At 40.5% G+C, this 25,635-nt stretch overlaps 1 protein-coding gene across 2 annotated transcripts in view; it reads left to right on the top strand.

Moving 5' to 3' along the window:
* LPXN (leupaxin) overlaps positions 1-25,635 on the top strand; it is a 35,977-nt gene that overhangs the window by 7,171 nt on the left and 3,171 nt on the right. The window contains exons 4-9 of one of the 2 annotated variants that reach the window (XM_026487162.4): positions 132-289; positions 4,987-5,033; positions 13,610-13,709; positions 16,583-16,750; positions 17,611-17,784; positions 17,876-17,957. In XM_026487162.4, coding sequence (XP_026342947.3) covers positions 132-289; positions 4,987-5,033; positions 13,610-13,709; positions 16,583-16,750; positions 17,611-17,784; positions 17,876-17,957 — 729 coding nt within the window. Of the gene's footprint in view, positions 1-131; positions 290-4,986; positions 5,034-13,609; positions 13,710-16,582; positions 16,751-17,610; positions 17,785-17,875; positions 17,958-25,635 lie in introns of those variants that run through there. The other variant, XM_057317488.1, reaches the window with a different exon arrangement.

The raw sequence follows: 25,635 nt of genomic DNA, 5'->3' as shown, positions 1-25,635 counted from the left end.
GAAGGTAGCCTTAACCCAAGAGAAGAAGGAGGTGAATGGAGGCACAGGGGTGATATTTAAGGGGGAAATCTTCCCAAAAGAGAAATCATCCCATGTTCTGTAATGTGATTCTCTCGTATCTTATGATATAGATGCCTTATTGGAGGAACTGGAGCGCTCCACCCTCCAGGACAGTGATGAATCCTCCAGCTCAGCTCCTCTTCCCCTGGGTCAGCACTCCAGAAAGGAGAGTAACCTTGCCGAGACTTCAGAGACCCTTTCTCTTCAGAATGATACAAGTCCCTTGCCGGTAACTTTTCATTTATTGGAGTACCTTGAATATATATAGTTGGAGTCCTTTCTGAAAATTGATTATATCTTACATAAAATGACGTGAAAGGAGAATCATGTATCCAGGAAAGAGAAAGAAAAATCCTTCTTGATAACTTGAAGGTGGTTGTGTTTGGAAAGGATGAGAATTGAGAAAGTCATCATAGAAGAATAAGCCTTTGAGACCTGATTTTTTTCTGATGAGGGCACGGTAACACGGTGTTCCCTAGTTTACTCGGAATATTCTGGTATGCCTGGGCATCAGAGCTGCATGTCACAGTTTGACGGGAATGGCACTCACCAAGACCAGGGGTCACCTGGGCTAGGCCAAGTGGCAACTCAGACAAGTCTTTTCAAGGTGACTTTTCTAAGGTCACAGCTTTCCAGGTCTTATTTTCTGTTGAATGTATTAGGAAACTCAATTAGTTTACCTACAGATGATGGTGTTCTAGGGAACCAACACAAACAAGCTAAACTCATAAGAGATGGTATAAAAGAAAAACCCAGAAATCCAATTTATTAATTTCTGGCTAGAGTCAAAACCAAGTAGAACAGAGAATAGTATTTGCTGATACAAATATTCCCTTCCTGTCTACCTGAATCTATTTTATAATTAGGAAGTTGCTTGATGAGAGTGGAATTAGTTTAAGAGGAATTAAGTTAGATACTCTTCATATGCGGTGTTAACTACAATATTCTGATTTATCCTCGTACACTTGGTATGAAATCATGGGTTTCATGGACATGAAATTTGATTCTGTGTCTTGTTCCCCCTTTAACTGTTCTTCCGTCCAACTACGTATATACAGTTTTAAGGATGCACATTTATTTGTCTCCTAGGAAGCTATTGTCTTTTCTCCTCAATGCAAGATCATAGCCACAGGCTCTTAGCTGGTTTGCTACACTTGCCCCCTGCATTTTATTTTCAGAATAGCAGCCAGAGTGATCCTGTAAAGCTTAAATTAGATCATGTCATTCCTCTACTCAGAACCCCACTGTGAATTTCCATCTCCATTTGAAGTAAAAGCCACGGTGGTCTTTACGCTGACCTTAGTGGGGTATGTCTTTGCTCACTTTGAGAGCCCTGGGTTTTTGCTTGTTTTCTCAACATCTATTATTGGCTTTGCCATTTACCCTAGATTTCTCATATTTTATTTATATTTATGTATTTATATTACATTTCCATAAGTCATCTCTTCTTTCCCTGACTCTGTTCAGATGAATCCTAACGGGTAAGCACCCTTCCAGGGATGATACGCAGGGTGACGGTTGTTAAAGCTAAGAGCTTAAGTGCAGTCAGTCAGGAACGGCCGGCTCCGCTGGTGTTAGGTGGTGGCAGGAAAACTTCTGAGGCTTTTTTCCCAGCTGGCCACTCGGTATACCACCACTCATGCTCATGAGGTACATGGAGGCTCCTCAGGGCCAGGAAAAAAGTATGGGAAACTGTGGCTTAATGTCATAAAAATTATGTTTAGGAAATAGAGGCTAATAAGCATTCTTGCCGTTGAGTGTAGCATAATCTAAGTGTTCTCGAGTAAGCAGTTTTGGCTTTAATTGTATATGTAAAGCTATAGCTATTTATTTTTATTATTTGGCAAAGCTTTTATTTTTGTGGTAGATGCTTTTAGCAGCCTTTGGCTCAAACCAAAACCAAGTCCAAAATTACATGTTTCATTTTCTCAAGAAATTGATGAGGAATGTGTAATTTGCCCAAAATATCTGCCAACATTTCCTGGCCACCCTGGAGGCAAGTAGAGATGTTACTGCCCCCTTGGAAGACAGGAAGACTCAGCTATGGGCAAGAAGCATCAGCCCCTACTTTAGAAGTTAACAGTTTAAGAAGAGCGTGCCCAATGATTTAACAGGTACAGCTGCAGGACGTGTGTCTACATGTCGTGGGGAAGCACACCTTTCCATTTGGATCAAGTGACGCCTCTACATTGTTTGTGCTCATTGTCAGTTTCAAGGTACCTTGTGCTTGTAACTAAAGTAAATGTGATGATTGAGTTGACTCCCAAATAATGTCAGCTTTATATCAGTGCCGCCTCAGTCAGAACACTTGTTAATTCCAAAAGCTTTCATTTTTTCATCTAATCCGAAGGATCGAAATAAAGTACTTGGAAATTCATTCTTCTGTCAAAAAGAATTGAAACATCTGACATTGTCAATGCCGTTGTAAATTTAGTTGAGAAGTTCAACATTGAAGACAAAGTGGGTGTATTTTTTTGTTTTTTTGTTTTTTGGTGGTAATATGAATACAAATTTTGGTAGAGCACAGAATTATGATAAAAAAAAATGTTCTTTACAGATTTAAAAGCCTATGAAGCAGAGACGTGCTTGGAATTGGTTGTGATGTACTTAAAGTTCATGACTGCATCCAAAGAAGCTGCAGGCTTCCACCAATCAGAATCGAAACTGCAAACGTCAAAATTTACAAATATATGCTTACGCAATCACAGTACATATCTCTGACTCATCTACACGGCTCTCGTGACAGAAGCTGATGTTGAATACAGAAACATTTCAGCACTGGCTGCATAAGCTTTTTCTGTGTTGCCTGTCATCCATCAGATTTTAGAAATGCCTGAGCCTTTGAAAAAACGCTTTGTAAAGCAACTTAAATATAGGTTGCATTATGTGCAAAATCAGTCAGAAATATTTAATCAAATTATTCAGTGAATGTAGCATGAAAATTCAGCTTTTGAAGCTTTTAGCAAGTTGCAATTATGTAAAACAAAGCTTGCAAAAAAGAAGGAGCTCAAATGTCTCTTGACAAAAGCTGGGGAGGAATTGAACAAGTTAAAAGATGAGAGCTCAGATGGTTTAATTACCTAATTTGAAAATTGTGCTTTGGAAAAATCTTGCCTTTGATGGAGTTTCTAATTTTAATTGGATAAATTTATATTCTCCACCAGAATGGGATGGAATTGTGAAGGCCCATGATTTCCAGTATCTACATTTGGCAAAATGTTAAAAAGAATCATGAATAGAGACAACTTAAGAGCTCATCTTGTAAAAACATTATTGAAGAAAGGTGCTCTGGATGGTGGCAGAAATACAGCACCTGTGAAAATATTGGGGCAGAAATATTTCTACGTTTTAATAGGAGAAACAATTGAGGATATCCTCCATTTAGCAGAATATGCCCTGAACTTAGAGAATTAGCAGCAGCCGAGTGGGAGTATTTTCTCAATTGAAAAAATTATGGTTTACAGAGAAGCATGAATTAAAAGTGTCAACAACTTCAAAATATACTAACCATAAAATGCAGCTCTGCAGAAGCTTGCAATTTTTTAAAAAATATGAAAATAATAAGATCATATTAAAAAAGACATCTTTCAGAAAAATTTCCACATCACAATGTTAGAGACAACAACGGCTAGGTAACCAATTAAGGTATATGAATCTATATCAAGAATAATTATTTACTGTGCTGTTTAAAAATATTCAAATAATTAATATAAAAGGTTTTTTTAAAATTAATGTTTGGGGTTACTGGCATTCAGTGGGGAGTCTGAGATTATCTCTCCTTCTCCCTCTGCCCCTCCCCTGTGTGTGCACGCTCCCTCTCTCTCAAATAAATAAATAAATCTTAAAAGAAATTAATGTTTATAGCTATGTGTCGTTTAAAAATATTCTAGAAATTTTTATTTGGAAACTAAGTTTTCAACAGAATTATTTTGTAGGTCCATCAATGCAATAAAATCAAATTTTTGGTCAATGAATATATATTTAAAAAATTCTGGAGTATTAATTATTTTTGGTACCTTCCCCTTGTTCACTTTCAGAAACATCCCAGTTTGAACAATAAATTATATGGTCACCCTACCTGCTTGATCTGGCCCCTTTTACTCCCATCCGTGTCTCACCAGTTCACTGTGCAGACTACCCTGGCCTCCTTTCTGTTCCACAGATGCTCCAGGGTGCTGGCCCCATGGACCACGTTCCCCCGATATCTGCTTATTTCCCTCACCTTCTATGAATCCTCACTCACGTGTCCCCTTCTCAGTGAGTCCTTCCCTGATCAATATATTTTTAATTGCCATCTCCCCCATTTCTCATCTCCCACCTCCTGATGAGTTTTACATACTAATGGATTTATTCTTTTTCTTATTACCTTTTTTTATTACCTGTTTCTCACCACCATAATGTAAGGTTGGGGTAGACAATTTTTGTTTGTTCATTTAGTTTTGTTTTTCTACTGCTGCATCCCTGGCCCTGGCACATTACAGGCACTCAATCAATATTTGTTCAATAAATGAGTGAGTTGCTGGTCAACTACCCTTTAGAGACACATATTATTTATTTTTTTTGTATGTTAAATTTAGTCGTGCTATAGTCTTCCCCTAGACACCATCTTATCTGGTTAAAGGGCTTCATTCTGATTCATTTTGTTTGTTTTGTGGTTCCTATGTGAGTACGATCAACTTCTCTATTTCAGTGCTTTCAGCGCTGGGAGAGGGACACTATTATTTGTTCCCATCGTTGATTGCTTAGAATGTGGCCTTTTGCTGTGGGATGGCTGGTATTCCTCTGCCTTGTGAAAGATCTCAGAGGTATACTAATCAGTCCCGTTTAGAAGCTAAAACCATTCTCTAATTCTGGGTGTAGATGAGTGCCAACACTCTCCTAACAGACACTCATTCTCTGCTCTTCTCTGTCACTCATATGTCTCAGGCGCAGCTCGTGTATACTACCCAGATCCAGGAGCACAATGTCTACAGGTATGTTTTTTATTAAATACTTTAAAAACTTAACGTTATTAGGTAATTGTTATCAATCCATGTGTGGATACTTTTGCGTGTGTTCATTATTAGAGAACTCCTGCAAAGTCCCTCCTCCTCTTCCACAGTGTCTGAGCAGAGGTGGAAATCTGCCAAGCTCACTTGGCAGTTTCTCAGGGTACGTGGCTTCTAGATGGGCTGTCCAGGCTGGTGGGCTCTGCTATTTCCTTCATCACCTGAAAAAAGTGTCAATAGTGCGAGTCACCACACATGTTTTGGCCGGCTACTCTAAACAGCATGTTCCAGATCGTGGAAGAGGAAACACCTAATGAAATTTCAGCAACATGCCAACAAAACCAGAGCTAGGATCAGGGCCAAACCGAGACAAGAGGGTCTCTGCAGCAGACTAACGAATATGTACTTCTAATGAATCTATACTTCTTCTTTCTATATTTGCTCAAGATTTATTTAGCCAGGGGAGGGGATTTCCTTTTAAAAACATTACATATTGAAACAGATCCACTTACTAAATCATTTCTGCTGGCCAAGGCTGCTTTTCTTGTTCTCTCTTCAGGTAGTGGTTGTAATTTAAAAAAATCAGACAGCTTTCCGGGAAACAAATGGAAGGACTTAACAAATTAAAAGGAAAACAAGATAGCAAAGGCTCATGCTTGGTGAAGAGTGCCACACCACACCTTATTTGGTTCTAGAATTGCAGCCAGTGGTGCACACACATGATGCCAAATAAGAGAAGGACCTGTGTTATCATGAAGTCTTTTTATAACTTCCCACCTGAGGACACTGTCTACTCCGATGGGGGTAAGGCCAGTTTACTAATATAATTGCCAGTTTATTCCAGTTCCAGGAGACTGCCTGGTGGGATGTCACCTAGACCACCCTGTCCACCCTTGTAAAAAAAAAAAAAAATCAAAACAAGCAAAACAACAGCAAGACAGTGTCTGGCGCACATACGCTTTCAGTAAATATTAATTTTTTAAAACTAGGAAACCAAGCCTTCAATAGAAATATCAGTGACACAGGCACCCAGCGCATAAAAACCAGCACGCCCTTCAGCGATTTTCCTGTATATCTGGCATTGCGATCAATTGATGGCATGCCAACATGGAAGTCTTTGATCTTTTTCCCATCGGACCCATTTCTTTCTCTTTTCTTGCTCTGCTCTGTATTCCAGGGGAGCTGACCCCTGTCGGTTGGGTTTTCCAGGTTCCAGGATCAGTCGGCTTTCGCTGGCTTCGACCAATGGGAGGCACTGTGCAGACAGCTGGAGGGCGAAAGGCAGGGCAAGTCAGGACATTTCCTCCCCCAGTCTCTCCATAGGTCGTCATCCGGGTCAGCAGCTCCACCTTCTTTATGGCTTTAGCTGGAGCAAGATAGATCTGCTGTGGTTCCAGCTTGTGCCTATCCACCTTGGCCCTTGGCTTTTAGTAACTTTGCCTTTCCTTTTTTTTTTTTTTTTTTTTTTGTCCCTTTGGCCTAATGGCTACCTGCTGTGGCTAATCTCTGAGTTCCCTCAATATCTTCTGTTTGCTGTTTTAGTTCTGCCATCACCTGTGTAATCAAATTTCTGGATTAAATTCCTTCTGCTTACTCCCAGTATGTTTGCATTTTCCTTAGTGGGCCTTGACTGATAAACCTCCCCAAGTACAGAGTGATACTTGCCCTGAAGATCTGTGGGAGAGATTGATAGGAAATCCAGGTGGCCTCGTCAGTACGTAATAGACTGATACAAATCCCTGGGCTGGCGTAGCTCAGGGACGATAAGGCTTGCAGTGTAGATAGAGCTTGAGACCCAGAAGTGAGATTCCCTCATTTCGCTTCCACCCTTTCCTCTGGCTTGCTTAAATGAACTGAATGTTGCTCTCAACCTTGAAACTGTGTTCAATGCTCGTTGCGAGTATAGTGATGTGATAATATTTCTAATGTAGTTGTGTATCAGTAGCAATATGAACAATAATTTAGAAATGTACACATGAACAAAAATAATTGGGGTAAGAATAAGGAGAAAAAATTCATGAAAACGTTGCAGAGGAGTGAATAAGGGGAAACTCCAGCACGGTGACGCCCCTGACGTGAGGCATCTGTGTTGTTTTAAACACATCTGTTGCATTCGGATATTATTAAAATCTCTGACTCGTGAATTACACTGTTGTTCATGACACAGCAAAGCACTTCTACCATCTTCAAGACGTGAGGGGACAAATCAAAGGAGCTCTGATTTTGAGATTCCTCTCTTTTTAGGAACACTTCCTGTAGTGATGTAATCACCAACTCTTAAAGGCCTTTCCATTCTTATTTAGAATATTATATTGTTGGCTGAGTTACTATTTGGGTATCACAAAAGTGATCTATTTCTCTTTCCATATTGCTCTAGGAGTCTTGCTAAAAACCAGTAAGAATTTTTTTTGAATAAGCACAAGGATGCCCCAGCTGTGAGATGAACAGGTTTTTAGGATAATACAGAGCCATCCATATAAGAAGCTACATTTATTCTATACTGGGAAACAGAGCAGAGAATGTACTGACAGTCCTGCTTCTTTTTGTACTTTCAAGACACACGCCTGTGGCAGCAACGACTAAGGTATTATGATCCAAAAGTGTTGTGAGGAGCTCCCCTGCACTTTCTTGGAAGCCTCCAAGGACTAAATCAAGCACTTGCATACCTGACCATTTTTGTTCCTAGATCAAACAAACAAAAAAAATATGCTTGGCAGGAGGCCATGTTGTACCTTAAAGACAAAATCTTTTATCTTCAGAGGGGAAAATATCCACTTCCTCCTACTTTTTTCTTATAGTTAAATATTTAAACATAAGTAAGTCAGTAGTGAGACATGTGGTACCCAAAAGACAGTCTTTTTTCCTTAAGAGAGGAAGATATTTTCCTTCTGCCTTCTTGCTGGTTGGTAAATACACAAAAATAAGTAAAGTAGTACACCTATGTTTTCATTTTTGAGAATATATTTAGTAGAAGACTTAGAATATTTGGTTTTATTTATGGCTCCGTGTGTGTGTGTGTGTGTGTGTGTGTGTGTGAGAGAGAGAGAGAGAGAGCATGTCAGAGTCAGTTTGGTGGGTTGTTAGCTAAGCTTAGTTTATGTTGATTACAACATTACTCCAGAGTCAGTTACCTATATGATTCAGTGATTCCACTTCTCAAAATTTACTGTATAGAAATAATCAAATGTGGGTGCAAATATTTACTTACTGTATTATAACAGTGAAAATCAGAAACAATCTAAGTGTCTAATGATAAATGATTGGTTTAATAAGTTATGGTACATTCTGCATTTGAAAGCTGGATAGACTTTAAACCTCATTTTGGAGGATAGTTTAGCATGGTGCTGGAGAACGTAAGTTTTGCAGTCTGTGGTCCCAAACTGTTATTTACCAGCTGTATTATATAGAGCAAAGCTTTTTGCTTCTCTACGCCCCAGTTTTTTCTTCTGGGGGTGAGAATACCTAGCTCTTAAGGTTGTTAATAAGGATTTAAGGAGAATATGTGTAAAACCCTTTATGGAGGGCCTGGCATAGGGTGGACAGTAAGTGCTAGCTATGAACATAAAGTTGGATAAGAAAATGCATAAAGATAAGGAAAAATGTTCACTTTAAAACATGAAAAAAAGGTCATTCTAATTTTCCAAAATTAGGCACAATCATAGAAGGGCATAATGGTGTAAGCCAACATGTCCAGAGTAATTAATTGCCTCTCAAAAGGAGGGTTATGTGTGCTTTTAATTTTTCTTTATATTTCTCTGAAGTTTTAAAATTTTGTATACCTACATTAACTTTATATTTAACCTTTTAATAGTAAAAATAACTTTAATAATTCAAAAATATACAGAGTAAAAAGTTAGACCACCTCCCTTCGAACATATCCTCCTACCTCCTAATTGCTATCCCTATAGGTAACTGCTGTCAGATATGTCCCCTTGCAGACCTTTGCGTATACAAAGTCACACTTATGCATATGTGCTTAAAAATTTACGTGAATGGAAGGATAGATTTCATATTGTTGTGGGCTTTGCTTTTTTAAGTGAACAGTGTGTCTTAGAAGTCTTCCTTAGTTTGGGCAGCTAGGTGGCTCAGTTGGATAAGTGTCTGCCTTCGGCTCAGGTGATGATCCCAGGGTCCTGGGATCGAGTTCCACATCGGGCTCCTTGCTCAGTGAGGAGCCTGCTTCTCCCTCTTCCTCTGCCTGCCGCTACCTCTACTTGTGCTCTCTCTCTTTCTCTGTGTTATAAATAAATAAAATCTTAAAAAAAGAAAAGTCTTCCTTAGTTCAAAGAAATCTGTGCCTGCATTCTTTTTAGCAGCTGCATGGTATTCCGTAGCATGTATCTAAAATTTATTTAACCATATATCCATTTATTTTTTTAATTTATTCATAAAGATTGTACTTTTTATGTTTTAAGGAACATACTTATACATATGCCTTTGTATATCTCCATTTTTTTTTTTTTGGATGGAATCTTGGAAGTGAAATTGCTGAATCCAAGGATATATGCATATGAAATGTTGATAGATACTGTGTTGCAAAGCATTTAATAAATTTACCTTGCTACCTAGGATGTATGTAAATGTATATGTGTAAAATAATCCTGACTTTTGCCAACACTGCATGTTATCAGTCTTTCAGATTTTTGACTAATGGGTAAAAATTGGTGTCTCACTGTTTAATTTGCATATTAAAGATTGAGATTGAGCATATTTTTATATAGTAATAAACATTCAAATTTTTTTTCTGAAACTTGCTTTTTTTCTTTTAATCCTTAGCCCATGTTTCGATTAGCTTGCCTTTTTGATTTGTAGACTTTTTATTATTTGGCTATTACTTATGTTTTAAATATGTATGTATGTTTTAATGTTTTTGAGATTAGCCCTATTGATATTTTTTGTTTTTCGCCTTCACTTCAGAGTTTTATGCCTTTCTTAAGAAAGTCTTCATCACCCCAAATTATAAAAAATGTTCTTCATTTTCTTTTAGTACTTTTATATTTAAGCGTATTTAAGTCTTTAATTCATTTAAAACTTACCCATTTGTAGAGTTTGTTAAAGATCTAAATTTATTATGTTTCAAATAGGTTGTCATGCATTTTGTGTCTAATAATCTTTCTGATGACTTGAAATGCCACATTTAGCATATGCAAAATTCTCATGGTTCAGGAGTCTATTTCTGGGCTCTCTCTCTGTTCCATTCCTTTGATCTATTTGTCTGTTTCTTAACCAACATCACACAAATTTTATTGCCACTTTATAGGAGAGCACATCTATTGGATAGGTCTTCCCTTTTCATCTCTTTATTCCCCCAAGATTATCTTGAGTGTTCCAGCCCATGAATTTTAGCGTCAGCTTATTAATAAACTTGAATAATTCTATTAGGATTTCTGTATGAATTACATTGAATTTATAGTTTAATGAGAGAAACTGACATCATGTTACGTATCATCATTTATATGTGTCTTGTATGTCAGCCAGCGGGTTTTTCTTCATTGAAGTCTTACGCATTTCTTGTTAGAGTGATTCTTTAATGATCTATAATTTTTTTTGTTGGTATTGTGAACATGTTCTTTTTTCCCAGTGGATTTTCAAATCGGCTACTACTGATCTATAGGAAAGATACTAAATTATTTCATTTTATTCTTTTTTTATTTTTAATTTTATTTTTAAATTTTTTTTATATTAAGTAGGCTCCATGCCCAGTGTGGAACTTGAACTCACAACCCCAGGATCAAGAGTCACATGCCCTGGGGCGCCTATGTGGCTCAGTCGAGTAAGCGTCTGGCTCTTGATTTTGCTCAGGTTATGATGTCAGGGTCAATGCCGCAGGGCTGCAGGCTGAGTGTGGAGTCTGCTTAAGATTCTCTCTGTCCCTCTGCCCCTCCCTGCTCTCCCCAACCCCCCAGCTCAAGTTCCCACACACGTGCTCTTTCTTTAAAAAAAAAAAAAGAGTCACGTGCTCTACCCACTGAGCCAGCCAGGTGCCTCCTCATTTTATTCTTGTATCTAGTAACCATCCTGGTATTTTCTCTACATTCTAATAATTATCCAGTCATTTATCTTATATTTTCCAGGTAAGTGATCATACCATCTATTTAAAAGAGAAAAGAGAAATGAGAATTACTTTGCCTTTTTCTTTCCAATATATCAATCTCTTATTTGTATTCTTAAATGCATCCGGCAATGCAGTCTGCAATAAAATTGCACACCAGCAATGATAGTAGGATCCTTGTCCTTCTCTTCTCTCTCTCTTCAAGATTTTATTTATTTGTTTTATTTTAGAGAGGTGGGGGAGGAGCAGAGGAAGAGGGAGAGAATCCTAAGCAGACTCCCTGCTGAGCACCAAGCTCGTAATTAGAAATGTGACCATTAAATATGAGGTTCATTATAGATTTTATATTTTATCAGGTTATGAAACTTCTTTTCCTCGGTCTTCCAACAGTAGGAATGGTGGTGGAATTTGTTTTCTAGTGCTTTTCAACACCTATCAATACGTTTATAAAGCTTTTCTCTGTTCTTGAATATAAGGAATTATAGTTTTTTTCTAATGTTGAACCACGCTTGAAAGACTGTCATAACACTATCTAGCCAGGATGTTGTTTTTTTTTTTTGTTGTTTTTTTTTGTTTTTTAAAGATTTTATTTATTTATTTGACAGAGATAGAGACAGCCAGTGAGAGAGGGAACACAAGCAGGGGGAGTGGGAGAGGAAGAAGCAGGCTCCTAGCAGAAGAGCCTGATGTGGGGCTCGATCCCATAACGCCAGGATCACGCCCTGAGCCGAAGGCAGATGCTTAACCGCTGTGCCACCCAGGCGCCCCTAGCCAGGATGTTTTTAAAACTCATTTCTGCTGTTTTTATTAAACTTCCCTCCCCTCCCCCCACCTCCCCCCACCACACGCGCGCACACACACGTACACACATACACTGTGCTCTTTTTGTCTGGTTTTAGTATTGAGTTTCTGTGATATTTATAGAACTTATTTGGTGATTTTCCATATTTTTCTGTGTACTTGAAATTTACACAATGCTCCCCAAAACCTCAGTTTCTGTTTGTTTTCTGTTTCAATAATTTATGCTTTTAGTCTTCTGTTTAATTATTTTAGGGTTTTGTGTTTTTTTGAGATGCTTGAGTTGAATGTTTTGTTTATTTGCTTCTAGTCTCTTATTTTTCAATATTGCACCTGAGTCCACTTGTATTTTTTCCTGTTAATAACATATTAGTGGGACGCCTGGGTGGCTCAGTTGGTTAAGCATCTGCCTTCAGCTCAGGTCATAATCCCAGGGTCCTGGGATGGAGGCTTGCATTCGGCTCCTTGCTCAGTGAGAAGTCTGCTTCTCCCTCTCTCTCTGACCCTCCCCTGGCTCACGCGTGCACACATGCATGTACTCACTCTCTGAAAAATAAATAAAATCTTAAAAAAATATATTGGTTCGACTTGAAGGGTACGTGTGTATGTGCTTTCATTGCTATTTCTAAATAGGTTAAAACTTCAGTTTATTTTTTCTTCATCACAAGAATTATTTGGAAGTGCTTTATTTTTTCTTAAGTGGGTAGGTTTCTTATGATTAATTTGTATTAAAGCAATAGGAGAATATGTTCTGTATGATTTACTTTTTAGAATTAATTGAGCTTTTAATCTGTGCTCTCGTACACAGTTAATTTGCTAACAATTGGCTGGGGTGCCTGGGTGGCTCAGTGAGTTAATAAGCATCTGCCTTCGGCTCAGGTCATGATCCCTGGGTCCTGGGATCGAGCCTCGAATCTGGCTCCCCGTTCAGTGGGGAGTCTGCTTCTCCCTCTGCCTGCCGCTCCCCCTGCTTGTGTGCTCTCTCTCTCTCTCTTTCTTTCTCTCTCTGACAAATAAAATCTTTTAAAAAAATTCACTGACACTGTATTTGAATAGACTTTGTATTCTATTTCTTGGGTCCAGATTTTAATCATCAATTTATTCACTATTATATGGATGTGAAACCAACATTATGTACATTGTCTAAACTATATCAGTGGTCTTTTTCTGTTAAAGGGCAGACAGTAAATATTTAGACCTTGGACCACAAGGGCTCTGTTGGAACCATCCAACTCTGTAAGAAAGCAGCAGTATGTAAATGAGTGGGCATGGCCACATTTGGCCCATGGACCTTAGTTTGCTGATGCTTGCTCTTTTTTCTTACTTAGTTTTTATCTTTCGCCTGACAGAGAAAGTGTAATACTTTATAATTTCAAAAAGAACGCTTTGAAACTAAAAAATGTATATCAGGCCATTGTCTCCTTAAAGGTCCTTTTAGAGGCTGCTTTGCACCTGGCCATTGGGGGAAAATGGCCTGCCAGCTACCCCTCCAGTGCTTTTCTTCATGTACTGGAGAACAATGGTTTGTGAGATGACCAGAACGGAGATATGGAGACAAAAGGCAGGGAGACCTTGTCCAGATTTTTAGTCCACTACCTGTTTTTAAATACATCGAAGGGGTTAATAGTTAAAACTTCATTTTCTGGTATTTTATGTGTGGCTTAACATTTATCTGAGTTTTGAGGTGTTAGGATTTTTTTCTCTCCTGTAGTGAGATCCAAGAGCCAAAGGGAGCACCACATCCTCCGAAAACGTCCGCGGCTGCTCAGCTGGATGAGCTCATGGCCCACCTGTGTGACATGCAGACCCAGGTGAGCGCATTTGCCAGGCGTGTCTCCGCGGAGCTCGGAACACTTGGTTGTCATTAGTTTTCCCACACTAAATTTAATTCAGCGGATGAACTCAACTTTGTGTTATGTGTTATCTGGACACAAAAGATAATATGATGCAGGCTCTGATCTCAAGGAGTGTGGAATGAGCTTGGTAAAATGAAGAAGCCCACGTAACACTTGTAGACTAAAACACAGATGGTTTATCAAAATATGTGCAGCCAACATTAGGAATGTGGACACTTTATCAGAGGCGGTGGCGGGATGTGGGATGGACTCTGAAGAGTGGAAAGGGTTTGGACACAGAGATGAGAGAAGAGGCCCTTCCAGCTGGCATGAGCCCTGAGGGCACAGGCATCCAAGGCTGGATGCAATGTGGCAGGACCGTGAGAGACCTGCCTGAGTGGGACAGAGGAGGGCAAACCGAGGCAGAGCCAGGGAGATCAGACAGTGGCTCTGAAAGTAGGGAGGATGAGGAGTCCTGAGCCCCGTACTGAGATAAAATCCGCCTCCTCGTTCTAGCCTCTAGAGCATGAGTGGCGAGCTCACGTGGCCTGGCAGGGGATGGAAATCAGAAAAGTGGGCTTAATGATTTATTAAGGGAAATCATCTAGAATTCTTAAGGTGGAGAATTCAACCACTCTAAATTGGAGGATTCGATATGCACACACGAGTGGCTATGAAATAATTGCAAGGTGCAGTATATATAAAGGTGCATGACTGGGGAGGTCAGGAACCTGATCTTTGTGACTCACCTTTGGACTCCCAATGCCTGCACGATTCCTGACATATTAGAGGAACAAATGAATGAACATCAGAAGAATTTTCTTCAGTGCCTACAATAGAGCTGGGTACATTTCCTCATTGTATTGTATATCTGAAAATACTGGGAAAAAATCTACATTAGGAGTTTTAATTGTGTTTCCTAATTGATTTAGCGTGTGTCATGGTTTATTTACATTTTTAAAATATCCATTTATTTTTTGAATGAGCCATACATTCATGGTGTACAAAAATCAAAAGTATAAAAATTGGCAGTGAGCTGTTTCCCTATCAGCCCTGTCCCCAGCCATCCAGTTCTGCCGTTTCTTACATATTCGTTCAGAAGTATTCTGAAATATGTAGGCAAGCAGATGGAGATATGGATAGATATAAGTGTGTGTATATGTATATATATGTGTAAAATTGTGTTTTTACCTACTTCGTATTGATGACCCTTTTGGGCTTTCCAGACGGTAACCTTTGGAACACTAATCTCTTCAACATTAAGTAACATTATATAATAGAGGAGGAAGGAAATCTGTCAGTTGATAAGTTTCTTGAAGGGAAATGAGCATTTTGGATTAGTGAGATAATGGGAGGTTATTCCTGGCAGTAAAAATAGGATACGTAGAGGCCTGAGGGCAGACAGTAACAAATCACATTCAGGAGACTGCAGGGAGCCTGGCTGGCCTCAAACAATGGAGGCTTTTAGTGAGTAATGAAAGATGAGATTGGAAAGGTAAAGTGAGGGCAGCAGATGGGAGACTCTGAAGTCTGTCTAGTGCGTGCAAATCTGATGCTGTGGAGGCCGCAGAGTGCACCTGTTTCCTGATCAGGAAGTATTAGGTCGGTGGCAGTGGTAGCCCAGTCGGAAAGGAGTTGAGAGAGAGAGAATCAAGACATCAAGTGATGAAGGACAAGCTGGGCATAGCATTTTTTTTGTAATTCGAGGCTTTTCCTTTGAATGGATTATAATAACTATTTTGGGGGGCCTGCTCAAATCAATCCAATCCATCAGTTAGTCTTATCTGACAGATTCTCATCACCTTCTCCCCTAACACTGGACCAAGTCATTATTTCTGGTTTGAACCGTTAACAATAATCTCCTTCCAGACTAGTGTCTCTGATTCCGCTCTTGCTTGCCTACACTGATTCCTCACTCAGCTACCACAGGGATCTCATGGATCCGATTCATTTGCTCTCATGCTTGAACTCCCCCAGAGGCTCCATCACCCTTGGAATAAAACCTGAGTTTACCATGAGGGCCCCACATGATCTTTGCCTCTCTCTCTCCATTGTCTTCTCCTGCCACACTTTCACTCTTTCTGCTCCAGCACCCCTCCGCCCTGACCTTTCTGACTCTTCTCCTAACGTACCAAACTGTTCCCTTCCTCTGGGCCTTCCTCTCCTCTGGAAAGTTTTCCCACCAATATCAGTATTTCTGGGCCCCTGAATACATCATGGGATATCTGTGCAAATGCCACCTCCTTAGAGGGCCTTCTCTGAGCACCCTCTTCTAAATCAGTTCTCTCTCACTGTCCTACCCTCTGGGACTTCTGTCTTCATTTATAACTTAAGTCTTATCTCTACCTGACATTGCATCATACATTTATTTAATCGTTTATTGTCTGTCACCCAGAGAAAGTAAACTCCATGAGGGCACACCCTCCATCTCCATGTACATTGCACTATACCAATAGCCTGGAGCTGTGACCAGCACAAAATAGGTACTCAATAAACATTGCAGAATAAATGGGTAAAAAGAAGATCTGATTAATTGTTGACCTGTGGTCATTGTAGGAGTGAGGAAAGGTATCATCTTCCTGCACTCAATTTCCCATGGTCAGAAAAGATTTACAAATGGAGAAGATTACTTCTATTTCATCTGGCCTGAGGAATTTAGGATAAAAGGGAGGTGGTAGCATTTTTATCGGTGTTACAATGTTGGACTCTGCCACTGCCTTGGACGGAGGGTAGGTACAGAAGAAAGCATCAGTCAGTAGAGGTGAGCTTATGGGGTCATGTAGGGGATGCCCACGAGGGGAAGTATACACGAGACTGATTTTTTTTCATGGTTCTTTCCCTCGTGCCAGGTTGCAGTGAAAGCAGATGCCAGCAAGAAACCCACAGCAAATAAGCAGGATCCCAAGGCCTCCCTGGACTCAATGCTGGGGGGTTTGGAGCAGGATCTGCAGGACCTTGGAGTTGCCACAGTGCCCAAGGGCCACTGTGCTTCCTGTCAGAAACCGATTGCTGGGAAGGTGCGATGGGCCAGGATGTTGGTCCTATAGCCAGCTGTCTGCGTGTATGTCTATCTCTGTCCCACCAAGGATTGCTCTATCGCCTTCTATCCTAAGACATTTTCATAATAGTTAATAATCACTCATCCCTTACAGTGCTCCAGGCACTGAGCTAAGCACTTCGCAAGTACTCTCATTTAATGGTCACATCAGCCCTTCAAGGGAGACTCTATTATTGTTCCTTCCTAAAGAGGAGGGAACCAAAGGCTCTGGGATGTTAACTGACACGTCCAATCTAGAAAGAGGTAGAGGGAAGATTTGAGCGGGGAGAGCCTGATTCCCGAGTGTGACTCTTAACTGCTTTTCTGTACTTCCGGTGCTGGTCACTTTCAGCTGACTCAGCTCCACATCATGGCCACAGACTCGGGCTCTGCATCATCCGTCACCAAAACCACCATAAAGGGCTGAGACCTGACTCAGCGTGGGGCAGGAGATGAGGTGTTCGGACCAGAGGAAGAAAGACTTTCATTTGGCCCCTTCCTCTTCCAGGGATCCCTTCCAGGCCAGACTGTAGTTATCCCTGTCTATTGCTACTGTGCTTGGTTTGGATTCCCCCACCCTCCAGAGCGTGTCGCGGTAACGAACATTTACAGACTTTTATCAGCACGATCAGTCAGGAAACTGGGCACCCTTTTATTCTCCATAAAGCATGGACAACAGACCACAGAGGTGGAACCTGGGTCTAGGCCTCCATGTTGTGTAACCCCAGGGGGCGCCGTTTGTGTGGAATACCGTGTGAAAAGTGCTGTCCAGAATTGTGCGACCTGTAGGCGCTCCAGCCTCCAGCTGCCGTCGCCTGCCATGCTTCATTTCCTCCCCAGGTGATCCATGCTCTCGGGCAAGCGTGGCATCCGGAGCACTTTGTGTGCACTCACTGCAAAGAGGAGATCGGCTCCAGTCCCTTCTTTGAGCGGAGTGGCCTGGCCTACTGCCCCAAGGACTACCACCACCTCTTTTCCCCACGCTGTGCTTACTGCGCGGCTCCCATCCTGGACGTAAGTCAGCCCCTTTCTCCTGCTTCCGCACCGCGGTCCTGGTTTATAGCTCTGAGGCTTTCTAATATCGCTGCATGTGTTCCTTTTCCAGAAAGTGCTGACGGCAATGAACCAAACCTGGCACCCAGAGCACTTCTTCTGCTTTCACTGTGGAGAGGTGTTTGGTGCAGAAGGTACGCCCGGATAGTTACGAGAAGACCAGCCCGAGCTTTTCCGTGGTCTGCCGCGGTAGTCCTGGTTCCTGCCGCTAGTGTCCAAGGGCCCATTTGAGTACTAGATGCCAACCCTCCTTACCTTTTCCCAATATTTACAAATTTTGTTTAACTTGGTTTCTTAAAGAAATGCGAATGCATAGTTTAAAAGCTCAAATATTATGTTAACGGTAATAGTGAAAAGGATCAGTCCCTGGCTTTTCCTTTCTCTACCCCCAAATCCAGTTATCCTCTCCAAATTTTTTCAGCTTTTTCTTCTGTTATTTACTTGTATATTTTAAGGAGTATACTTCTATTACTATAGGTTGATTTTTTTTCCTTCTAATTTTAACCGTTATGTATTAACTTTCTACCAGGGAAGATGAGGATTTCCTACCCCACCTTACCCCAACATACTTCCTCTCCCCCCATTCTCTCAATGTATATAATCAGGTCATAATTGTAGATCAGACCAGTATTCAATGTGCACAGATTGACAACCGTGAAAAGACTGTTCACTGTTGAGCCTTGTAGCAAACCACGGTTACAACAGAACACAGATTTTAGTTTAGACTACATGGTTCCAATCTGTGCTGCGGTATTTATTAGCTGTATGATATCATTCAAGTCATTTAATGCCTCCATACCTTGCTTTCCTCATTGGCGAAATGGGCCTCGTTGTAATTCCTACCCCGTAATCTTACCTTACAGGGTAACTATGGGCATTTTAAGAGATGGTGGCAGGATAGTGTTTAGAACAGTGACCAGCACATGGAGACAGAAAAAATCGGTATGACTATCATGGCATCCTTTTCATATAAATTTTTTCCTGAAGTTAGTATTTAGGTTTCTTTTTTCACAAGCTTAATTTTCATTGTACCTAGCTGTAATTTATGTGACAGAACTGGGAAAGCATTCTCAGAATGGTCGGCCGCATCTGGTAGTAGGTCAGTTCCATGTGTTTTGTCTTGGAGACGTCCGTCCAGGAGACTTCCATTCTCCCGCCCCCGCCTGACACGGTTTCTCCTCAGGCCTTGCCGTGAAGCAGTTATTCCGGCCATTCTCTTGGGAATTCCTTTTACTGCTTGACTGCTTTTTTCTTTGGATCCTCTGTTTCCTGGATTCCCTTTTAATACATGTTACTACCTTTATTTCGGTGGAGCAGCTCCTAGGAAAGAATGAATAGGAGGTAAAACTTTTGAGACCTTGAAATATCTGAAAATACTGTAATTCTCTTGTCTACCTTACATTGCCTGGGCGTAGAATTCTAGGCGAAACTGTTTTCCTCTGTAATTCTGAAGACATTGTCTCACTGTCTTCCAGCTTCTATGGGTGAGAAGTTAAGATTTTGTTCTTTCTTTTCTTTTCTTTTTTTAGATTTTATTTATTTATTTGACAGAGAGAGAGAGAGAGGGAGGGAGAGAGCACAAGCACAAGCAAGGGGAACGGCAGGCAGAGGGAGAAGCAGGCTCCCGGCTGACCAAGGAGCCTGATGTGGGGCTTGATGCGGGGCTCGATCCCAGGACCCTGGGATCATGACCTGAACCGAAGGTGGACGCGTAATCGACCGAGCCACCCAGGCGCCCCTAAGATTTTGTTCTTATTCCTGATCCTTTCTGTGTGATCGGTTTTTCTCTCTTTGCAAGTTTCTTTTTCCTTCTTTCTTTTGAATTACCTTGATTTTTTTTTTCTGACTTCTTTTTGTGTTTGTTTGGAACAAGTATGACTCATGCTTGGAATCAGAAAGCTCCTTTATTTTGTTTGTTTTTTTTCCTGTCCTTTTTGAATTAACTCAGTGGGGAAACTATTCACCTCTTTTCTAAATAAAAACTTGGGCAGTCCCACGTCTTTTCTAAAGACTCTTAATAAAACAGTTCTAAATAGAAAATCAGTTTCAGACACAAAACACAAAACTAAGTCCTTGGGTAATTCCATCTGTGTAATAGCTAAAGGATCCAACTTACTTAAAGTCACCGCCACTAAATAAATAAATAAATAAATAAATAATAAAGTGACCGCTACTTTCCCCTGGTCGGGCCTTTAAGCTGCTGGAGGCCAGGGAAGGGTGTTATGGCCCTTCATCTGTCCTTTGAGGCCTTTACCATCCACCACCCTCACCCCTGTTGCTAATCTTGATATCTGACCCCTTCAGGGTTGAAACGGGGGTGGGGAGGAAGATGAGCCTGGAAAGCAGGAAAGTCCTAACTTGCCTAGCACCGTCATAAATTTGCTTCATGCTCTCTGGACCTGGCAGATATTTAACTAACTTTTATTTTTTATTTTATTTTATTTTTATATATTTTTTATATTTTATATTTTTTATTTTATTTTTTTTTCTCAGATGCTTTTGTGGATTTCATACAGGTCCAACTTCAAACTCTTGCTTACCCTTCACTTGTCTTAGCTGGCTGTTTTCTGCTTGGCCCATTTAAGGACCCATTCCACACAGATTAGTTTTGCAGGGTTTTCATTGTTCCCTCCTGATGATCTCTTAGAAATGATTACCGTGGTCCCAGATATCTCTTTCACACATAAACTCACAGTTTATGAGAAAACTGGCACCTTTTTCTTACGCTCAGTGGGATTGTAGTCAGTTAACAACTGGGTCTTCCTATTCAGTCAGACTCACTCGTGGACTTTTTCCAGGAGTGAGTCAAATACCATCAGCTGTATCCCACTGATGGCTCAGGACATGTATGCAGCTCTCTGAGTGGCCCTTTCGAAGTCCCTCTCTGGACTTGAGGTTAGCTGGAACCGTTCCATGCCTCGTCCCTCTTGGTTGTGCGATGGTGGTAGAGTACCCATGGGTTTCTTCAAAGAACCCCCCTCTCGATTTCCCTTCCTCCTCCCCATTTTATATCCTCACAGTGAGTGAGGAGTTCAAGAATCACGTAAACAGTCCTTGGCTACCTACCTTGAGGGATGTCTTAAAGCTCAATTTGAAATTCGACGTCTGTTACATCTTGTGCCTTACACCTTGTTACGCTGGTCTCGGCCAAATGCTGCTGATCTTTGGTTGCCCGTTTCCTATGTAAGAATGGGACACTAAAATGTGAATTGGAAGCTCTGTGGGTATAAGAACTTGTCGACTGGTAGACTCAACTGTGTGGTATTCAGGTAGCATGTTCTGGCCATTTCGCTGGGAGACGCCTGACTATTAATTTGTTAGGTCTTTTAGGGCCTGAGACTCTCTGGTTTGATATTTCCAGAATTAATCACTGCTCTTCAGACTTTCAGCCAATCTGTTTCCAGCCTTGAAGACTATGTTGTACATTCCCTCTCTGAGCCCCTCTGATGCTATGGAAAACCCCAACTTGAATTGTCTTGGCCCCTCCCCGCTAGAGAAATGCAGGCTTCAGTTTTCTTGTTTGCCAAGCTAGTTGCCACTCTTATACCTACTTAAAATTTCAGAAAATTTTATTGATATCTCATCTGTGGCATCTCCTCCTTTTCTCTTATTCCTCCTGGGTGTTTCTATTTTAAATAATTCTTTAACGATCGTGTTGGTGGTATTTCAAGAGGGAGTGAAAATAATCCCATGTATCGTGTCCTTCATCAGCGCAGAGACTCACCTAAATGTCAGGCACGTTATTATGTATATTCCTAACGATTATTCATTTAATCCCCACCACAGTCTTGTGAGGGTATTTTTGTCCCACATTTTACCTAGTTATAGATGGAAACACTGAGCCTCAGGGAGATAACATATTTTTCTTAAAGTTATACAGCCAGAAAGTCAAAGAGTTAGAACTGAAACTCAGGTCCCCTTTCTGCAAGTTCCGTGTTGTTTCTACATCATCACAACTGCTCCCTGACAGAGACTCGGTTCTTCTTCTGCTGTTGGATCCTTTTACTTTCTTGGCACCACCATGGTCCACTTTATTTGACAATAGACCCAGATACAGTAGCACTGACATAATCCGCTAGCAAAGTGCTTTGTAGTAATTTGCTTGTTCACTGAAGCTTGTTCAATGCTTTTCACAAATCATTAGGTATTTCATTTCTAGATTGTGCTTTAGTTAAGCAGGATTTTTTATTGAGATTTAATCTAAATCATATTGAAGGGTGTCATGGTAAATTTATATTATACTGGTCGCCATAGAAGTGTGAGAGTTAGTTGAGTCGAACAGTCGGCAGGTGAATACTGCCCACAGACGACTGTGATGAGGAAGTTGTGGGAGAGCAGAGCAATAGAATACGGGCATATTTCAAGAAGAGACATAAGTTAGGTACAAAAGAAAAGTATCCTATCCATAAGATGACCAGGAAGTACCATGAAGGTAGCTAATACATTGTTCTTGACTTCGACCCCCTCTAAGCAGACAAGTCTTTTATGACTTTACGTCCTCATCAGGCCACACTTAAAACATTTATTGAGACACCTGACGAAAGAAGGCCATTTATTAATCAGAAAGCTCCTCCTAAATTATTTTTTTGTTTTTGTCGTTTGCTTTCTGTAAATGGGTCTCCTGCCATATGGTTGGTCCGTTAATTGGGTGGCATCTGGCCTCACCCCAAGTCACATAGTCACACACAGAGTTTCTATAATGACAGCTTAACCACTGAGCCTTCTAGGAAATTAAATTCATCTGCATTTTTGTTTCAGTTCAGAGAATTCCTCTTTAAGGCTCAAGTTTCTAAGCATTTCAGGCCTTAGCATCCTCCCAAAGGGACCAGGTCCTCGGTGCCTGTGTCTTTCTTTTGCAGTTGTTCATTATCCAGGCCGTGCAGGTGCTCCCTAATTTCCCCGGTGGCTAGGAGCCTCACCAGAGTATAAACACCCCCCTCTCTCTCCGTGGCACTTTTAATTGTTAGTGTTTCTCATCCGTTCTCCAGAGGTAATTGGCCCCAGAGAGAGCCTCCAGGAAAGTAACTGCTGAAACTTTCTCAGTTTATTGGATCACTAAGTGCAGGGTCATCACAGCAAGTTTGGCTGATTGCTTTTGATTCCTCTCCTGAGACTCACCCTAGCTGAAACAGAGGCTGTTCCTTCCCTGCTGTGTCATTCTGGAGGCCAGCTACCCTGAAAATGCCTAGATGAGGGTCATTCCTAGGTCAGTGGGCATGTCTTACAATTTTCTCAAGTAACACCTACTTATGGGCAAGTTCAGTTTTATGTCACTTGCTTTCTGGAGCATACATGTAAAGTCTTGGGCCCCACCCCAGACCTGCTGAATCAGAAACTCTGGGGGTAGGGCCAAGCAATCTGCATATTGACAGGCTCTCCAGGATGAGAGTTCAGTTTGGATGCATGTTCAGTTTGAGAAATATCGTGCCACACAAAAGCAAGGAGGATGGTTGTGGGTGCTGGTTTGTTTTTCTTAAATGGTAGGCCTTCCTGCATTCTTTTGTACTCGATCAGACTCTAGACATTGTTTGATAAAGTAAAAAAAGTAAAGAGTTCTTCTGTGTCTAGGGGCTTTAGAAGAACACAGGACAGCTTATAAAATTAGTTTAGATTCTTGGATCTGTAGGCCTCAGAAGTCTATTCGGTTGTCTGGTCTTCAAAGACAGCATAGTTGAGCAAAGCAAGGGATTATAAAAAAAAAATGCCCAGCGAGAACAGAAAACCTGTAGTTGTATGATTTGGGTCCCAACCCTGGCTGCTTCTATTGCCTTTTTGGATCTGGCTGCTACTGTCAAAATGGGTTCCTAGAAGTAACGTTTCGTAGGTGGGCTGCTTTTCAATCCACTGTGCACCCTTTGCTTACGTGCTCCTCTAGTGGGGGTACGGATAGAGCTCTCATATTTACAAAGCTTTGGGGCTATGATATTGGGGCTCAGCTGATGCTATCAGTCCCCACAGAGAGGTCACTACCAGGATGCATTTAAATTAGAGACATGACATTGACGGTAGGCTTTGAGGTTAGGCCTAGAGTTGAACATCAGGTCCCTTGCTGACTAGTTCGTTATTTGTAATTTCTGTGAGCCTCCCTTTGCTCATTTGTAAGATGGGAACGTTGGCGTGCAGAATTCAATTTCAATTTAGTACCGCAGGTAGAGCCCTCAGTTGGAACCGGTTAAAGCCAGTGCTGCATAAATGGGATTACTAATAGTAATCTTCATGCTAGACAGGCACTCCTGATAAATGCTAGGGAGAGTTCCTTACAGAAGAGTTCACCTGTTTACATATATTCTAGTTAGTTCTGGAGATACTCTAAACTACAGTGTACTTCTGGAGCCGATGGTCTCAATCGTGCAACTGTAGTATTGTTCACATGTCTGCTCATTCAGTAAATGTTTATTGAGCAACTACTATCTAATGTGCCAGGTACCGTTCTAGGTTCTAGGGATACAGTGACAAAAAATAAAGTTCCCGCCCTCATGGTGCATATGTTCTAGTGAGAGAGACAGGTAAAATCAAAACTAGCCAACTCATTAACTAACTTACTCTATGCTTATAACTCACTTACAAGTTACTCTACATGTTAGGAGATGGGGTGATGGATAAGGTGCTATTTGAGATAGGGTGGTTCGGTCTGTTCTCTTAAGCAGGCCCCTCAGTGATGTGAAGGACCAGACTGTCTGGGAATCTTGGAGAAGTGATTTTCAGAGCAGAGGGCACATATTACTTAAATAGGTGCTTAAAGATGAATTGATTTATTATATGTTTCTTTTTTAAAATGTAAAGATGATAAAAAAAAAAACCTAGCAGAAATTTTCACTTATAACCTGTTACCCTTGTTAACCTAATGGAACATAAAAAAATTTCCCTAATAATATTTTTCTACATTTGTTAATATTTACACATACCTTAGTTAAGCGTACCTAAAATTCCTTTTTATCACTTAAGCATTTCCTCATGTGGCTTCATAATTTTATAATAATAATTTTAATAATGCCCATTATTCCATTAGGGCTTTTTGTAAACAAATTATAAAAAAATATGTGCTCAAAGATGTTCATTGAAGCTTTATTTACAGTTCCAAATATTGTAAGCAACTGTGTTTGTAATAGTATATTTAGATTACTTCTTGTGTGTTTGTAGCTCTGCAGTTAATATCTTTAAACATAACATTTTCTTTCAATTATTTGTATGGATTAATTCCCAGGAGAAAGATATCTACATCTTTTTTTTTTTTTAATTCTTGATACACATTACCAAATGATTTTCCAAAAGAATAGTAACATTTAACTTTATCACCGGGAATATATAAATAAGTAATATAAAATCCAGTAATATGTAGACTGATTTAACGCTGTTTTTACTACTTAGATAAAATTAGAAATTAAACCTTCTAATTAGCAAAAATTAGAACTTTACTTTTTTCTTTTGAGTTTCATGATTTACTCATGTTGAACATATTATGACTAAAAGTATTTCATCTTGTGTTATTTGTCTCTTTGTGAGGACGACTTATTTATTTATTTATTTATTTATTTATTTTTAAAGATTTTATTTATTTATTTGAGAGAGAGAGTGAGCAAGAGAGAGCACTAGCGGGGGGAGAGGCAGAGGGAGAAGCAGACTCCCCACTGAGCAGAGAGCCCCACGCAGGGCTCCATCCCAGGACCCTGGAATCATGACCTGATCCACGAAGACAGACTCTTAACCAACTGAGCCACCCAGGTGCCCCAGGACGACTTATTTTAGAGGGTTTAAAAAAGTAATCACCTTGGGTTTCTCATCCTTCTTAACCGGGTAGAGGATGTGTAAGAC

Source organism: Ursus arctos, unplaced genomic scaffold, assembly GCF_023065955.2.
Source record: "Ursus arctos isolate Adak ecotype North America unplaced genomic scaffold, UrsArc2.0 scaffold_23, whole genome shotgun sequence".
NCBI lineage: Eukaryota > Metazoa > Chordata > Mammalia > Carnivora > Ursidae > Ursus > Ursus arctos.
Note: the sequence above shows the minus strand (reverse complement) of the source record. Positions and strands in the feature narration are given on the sequence as shown.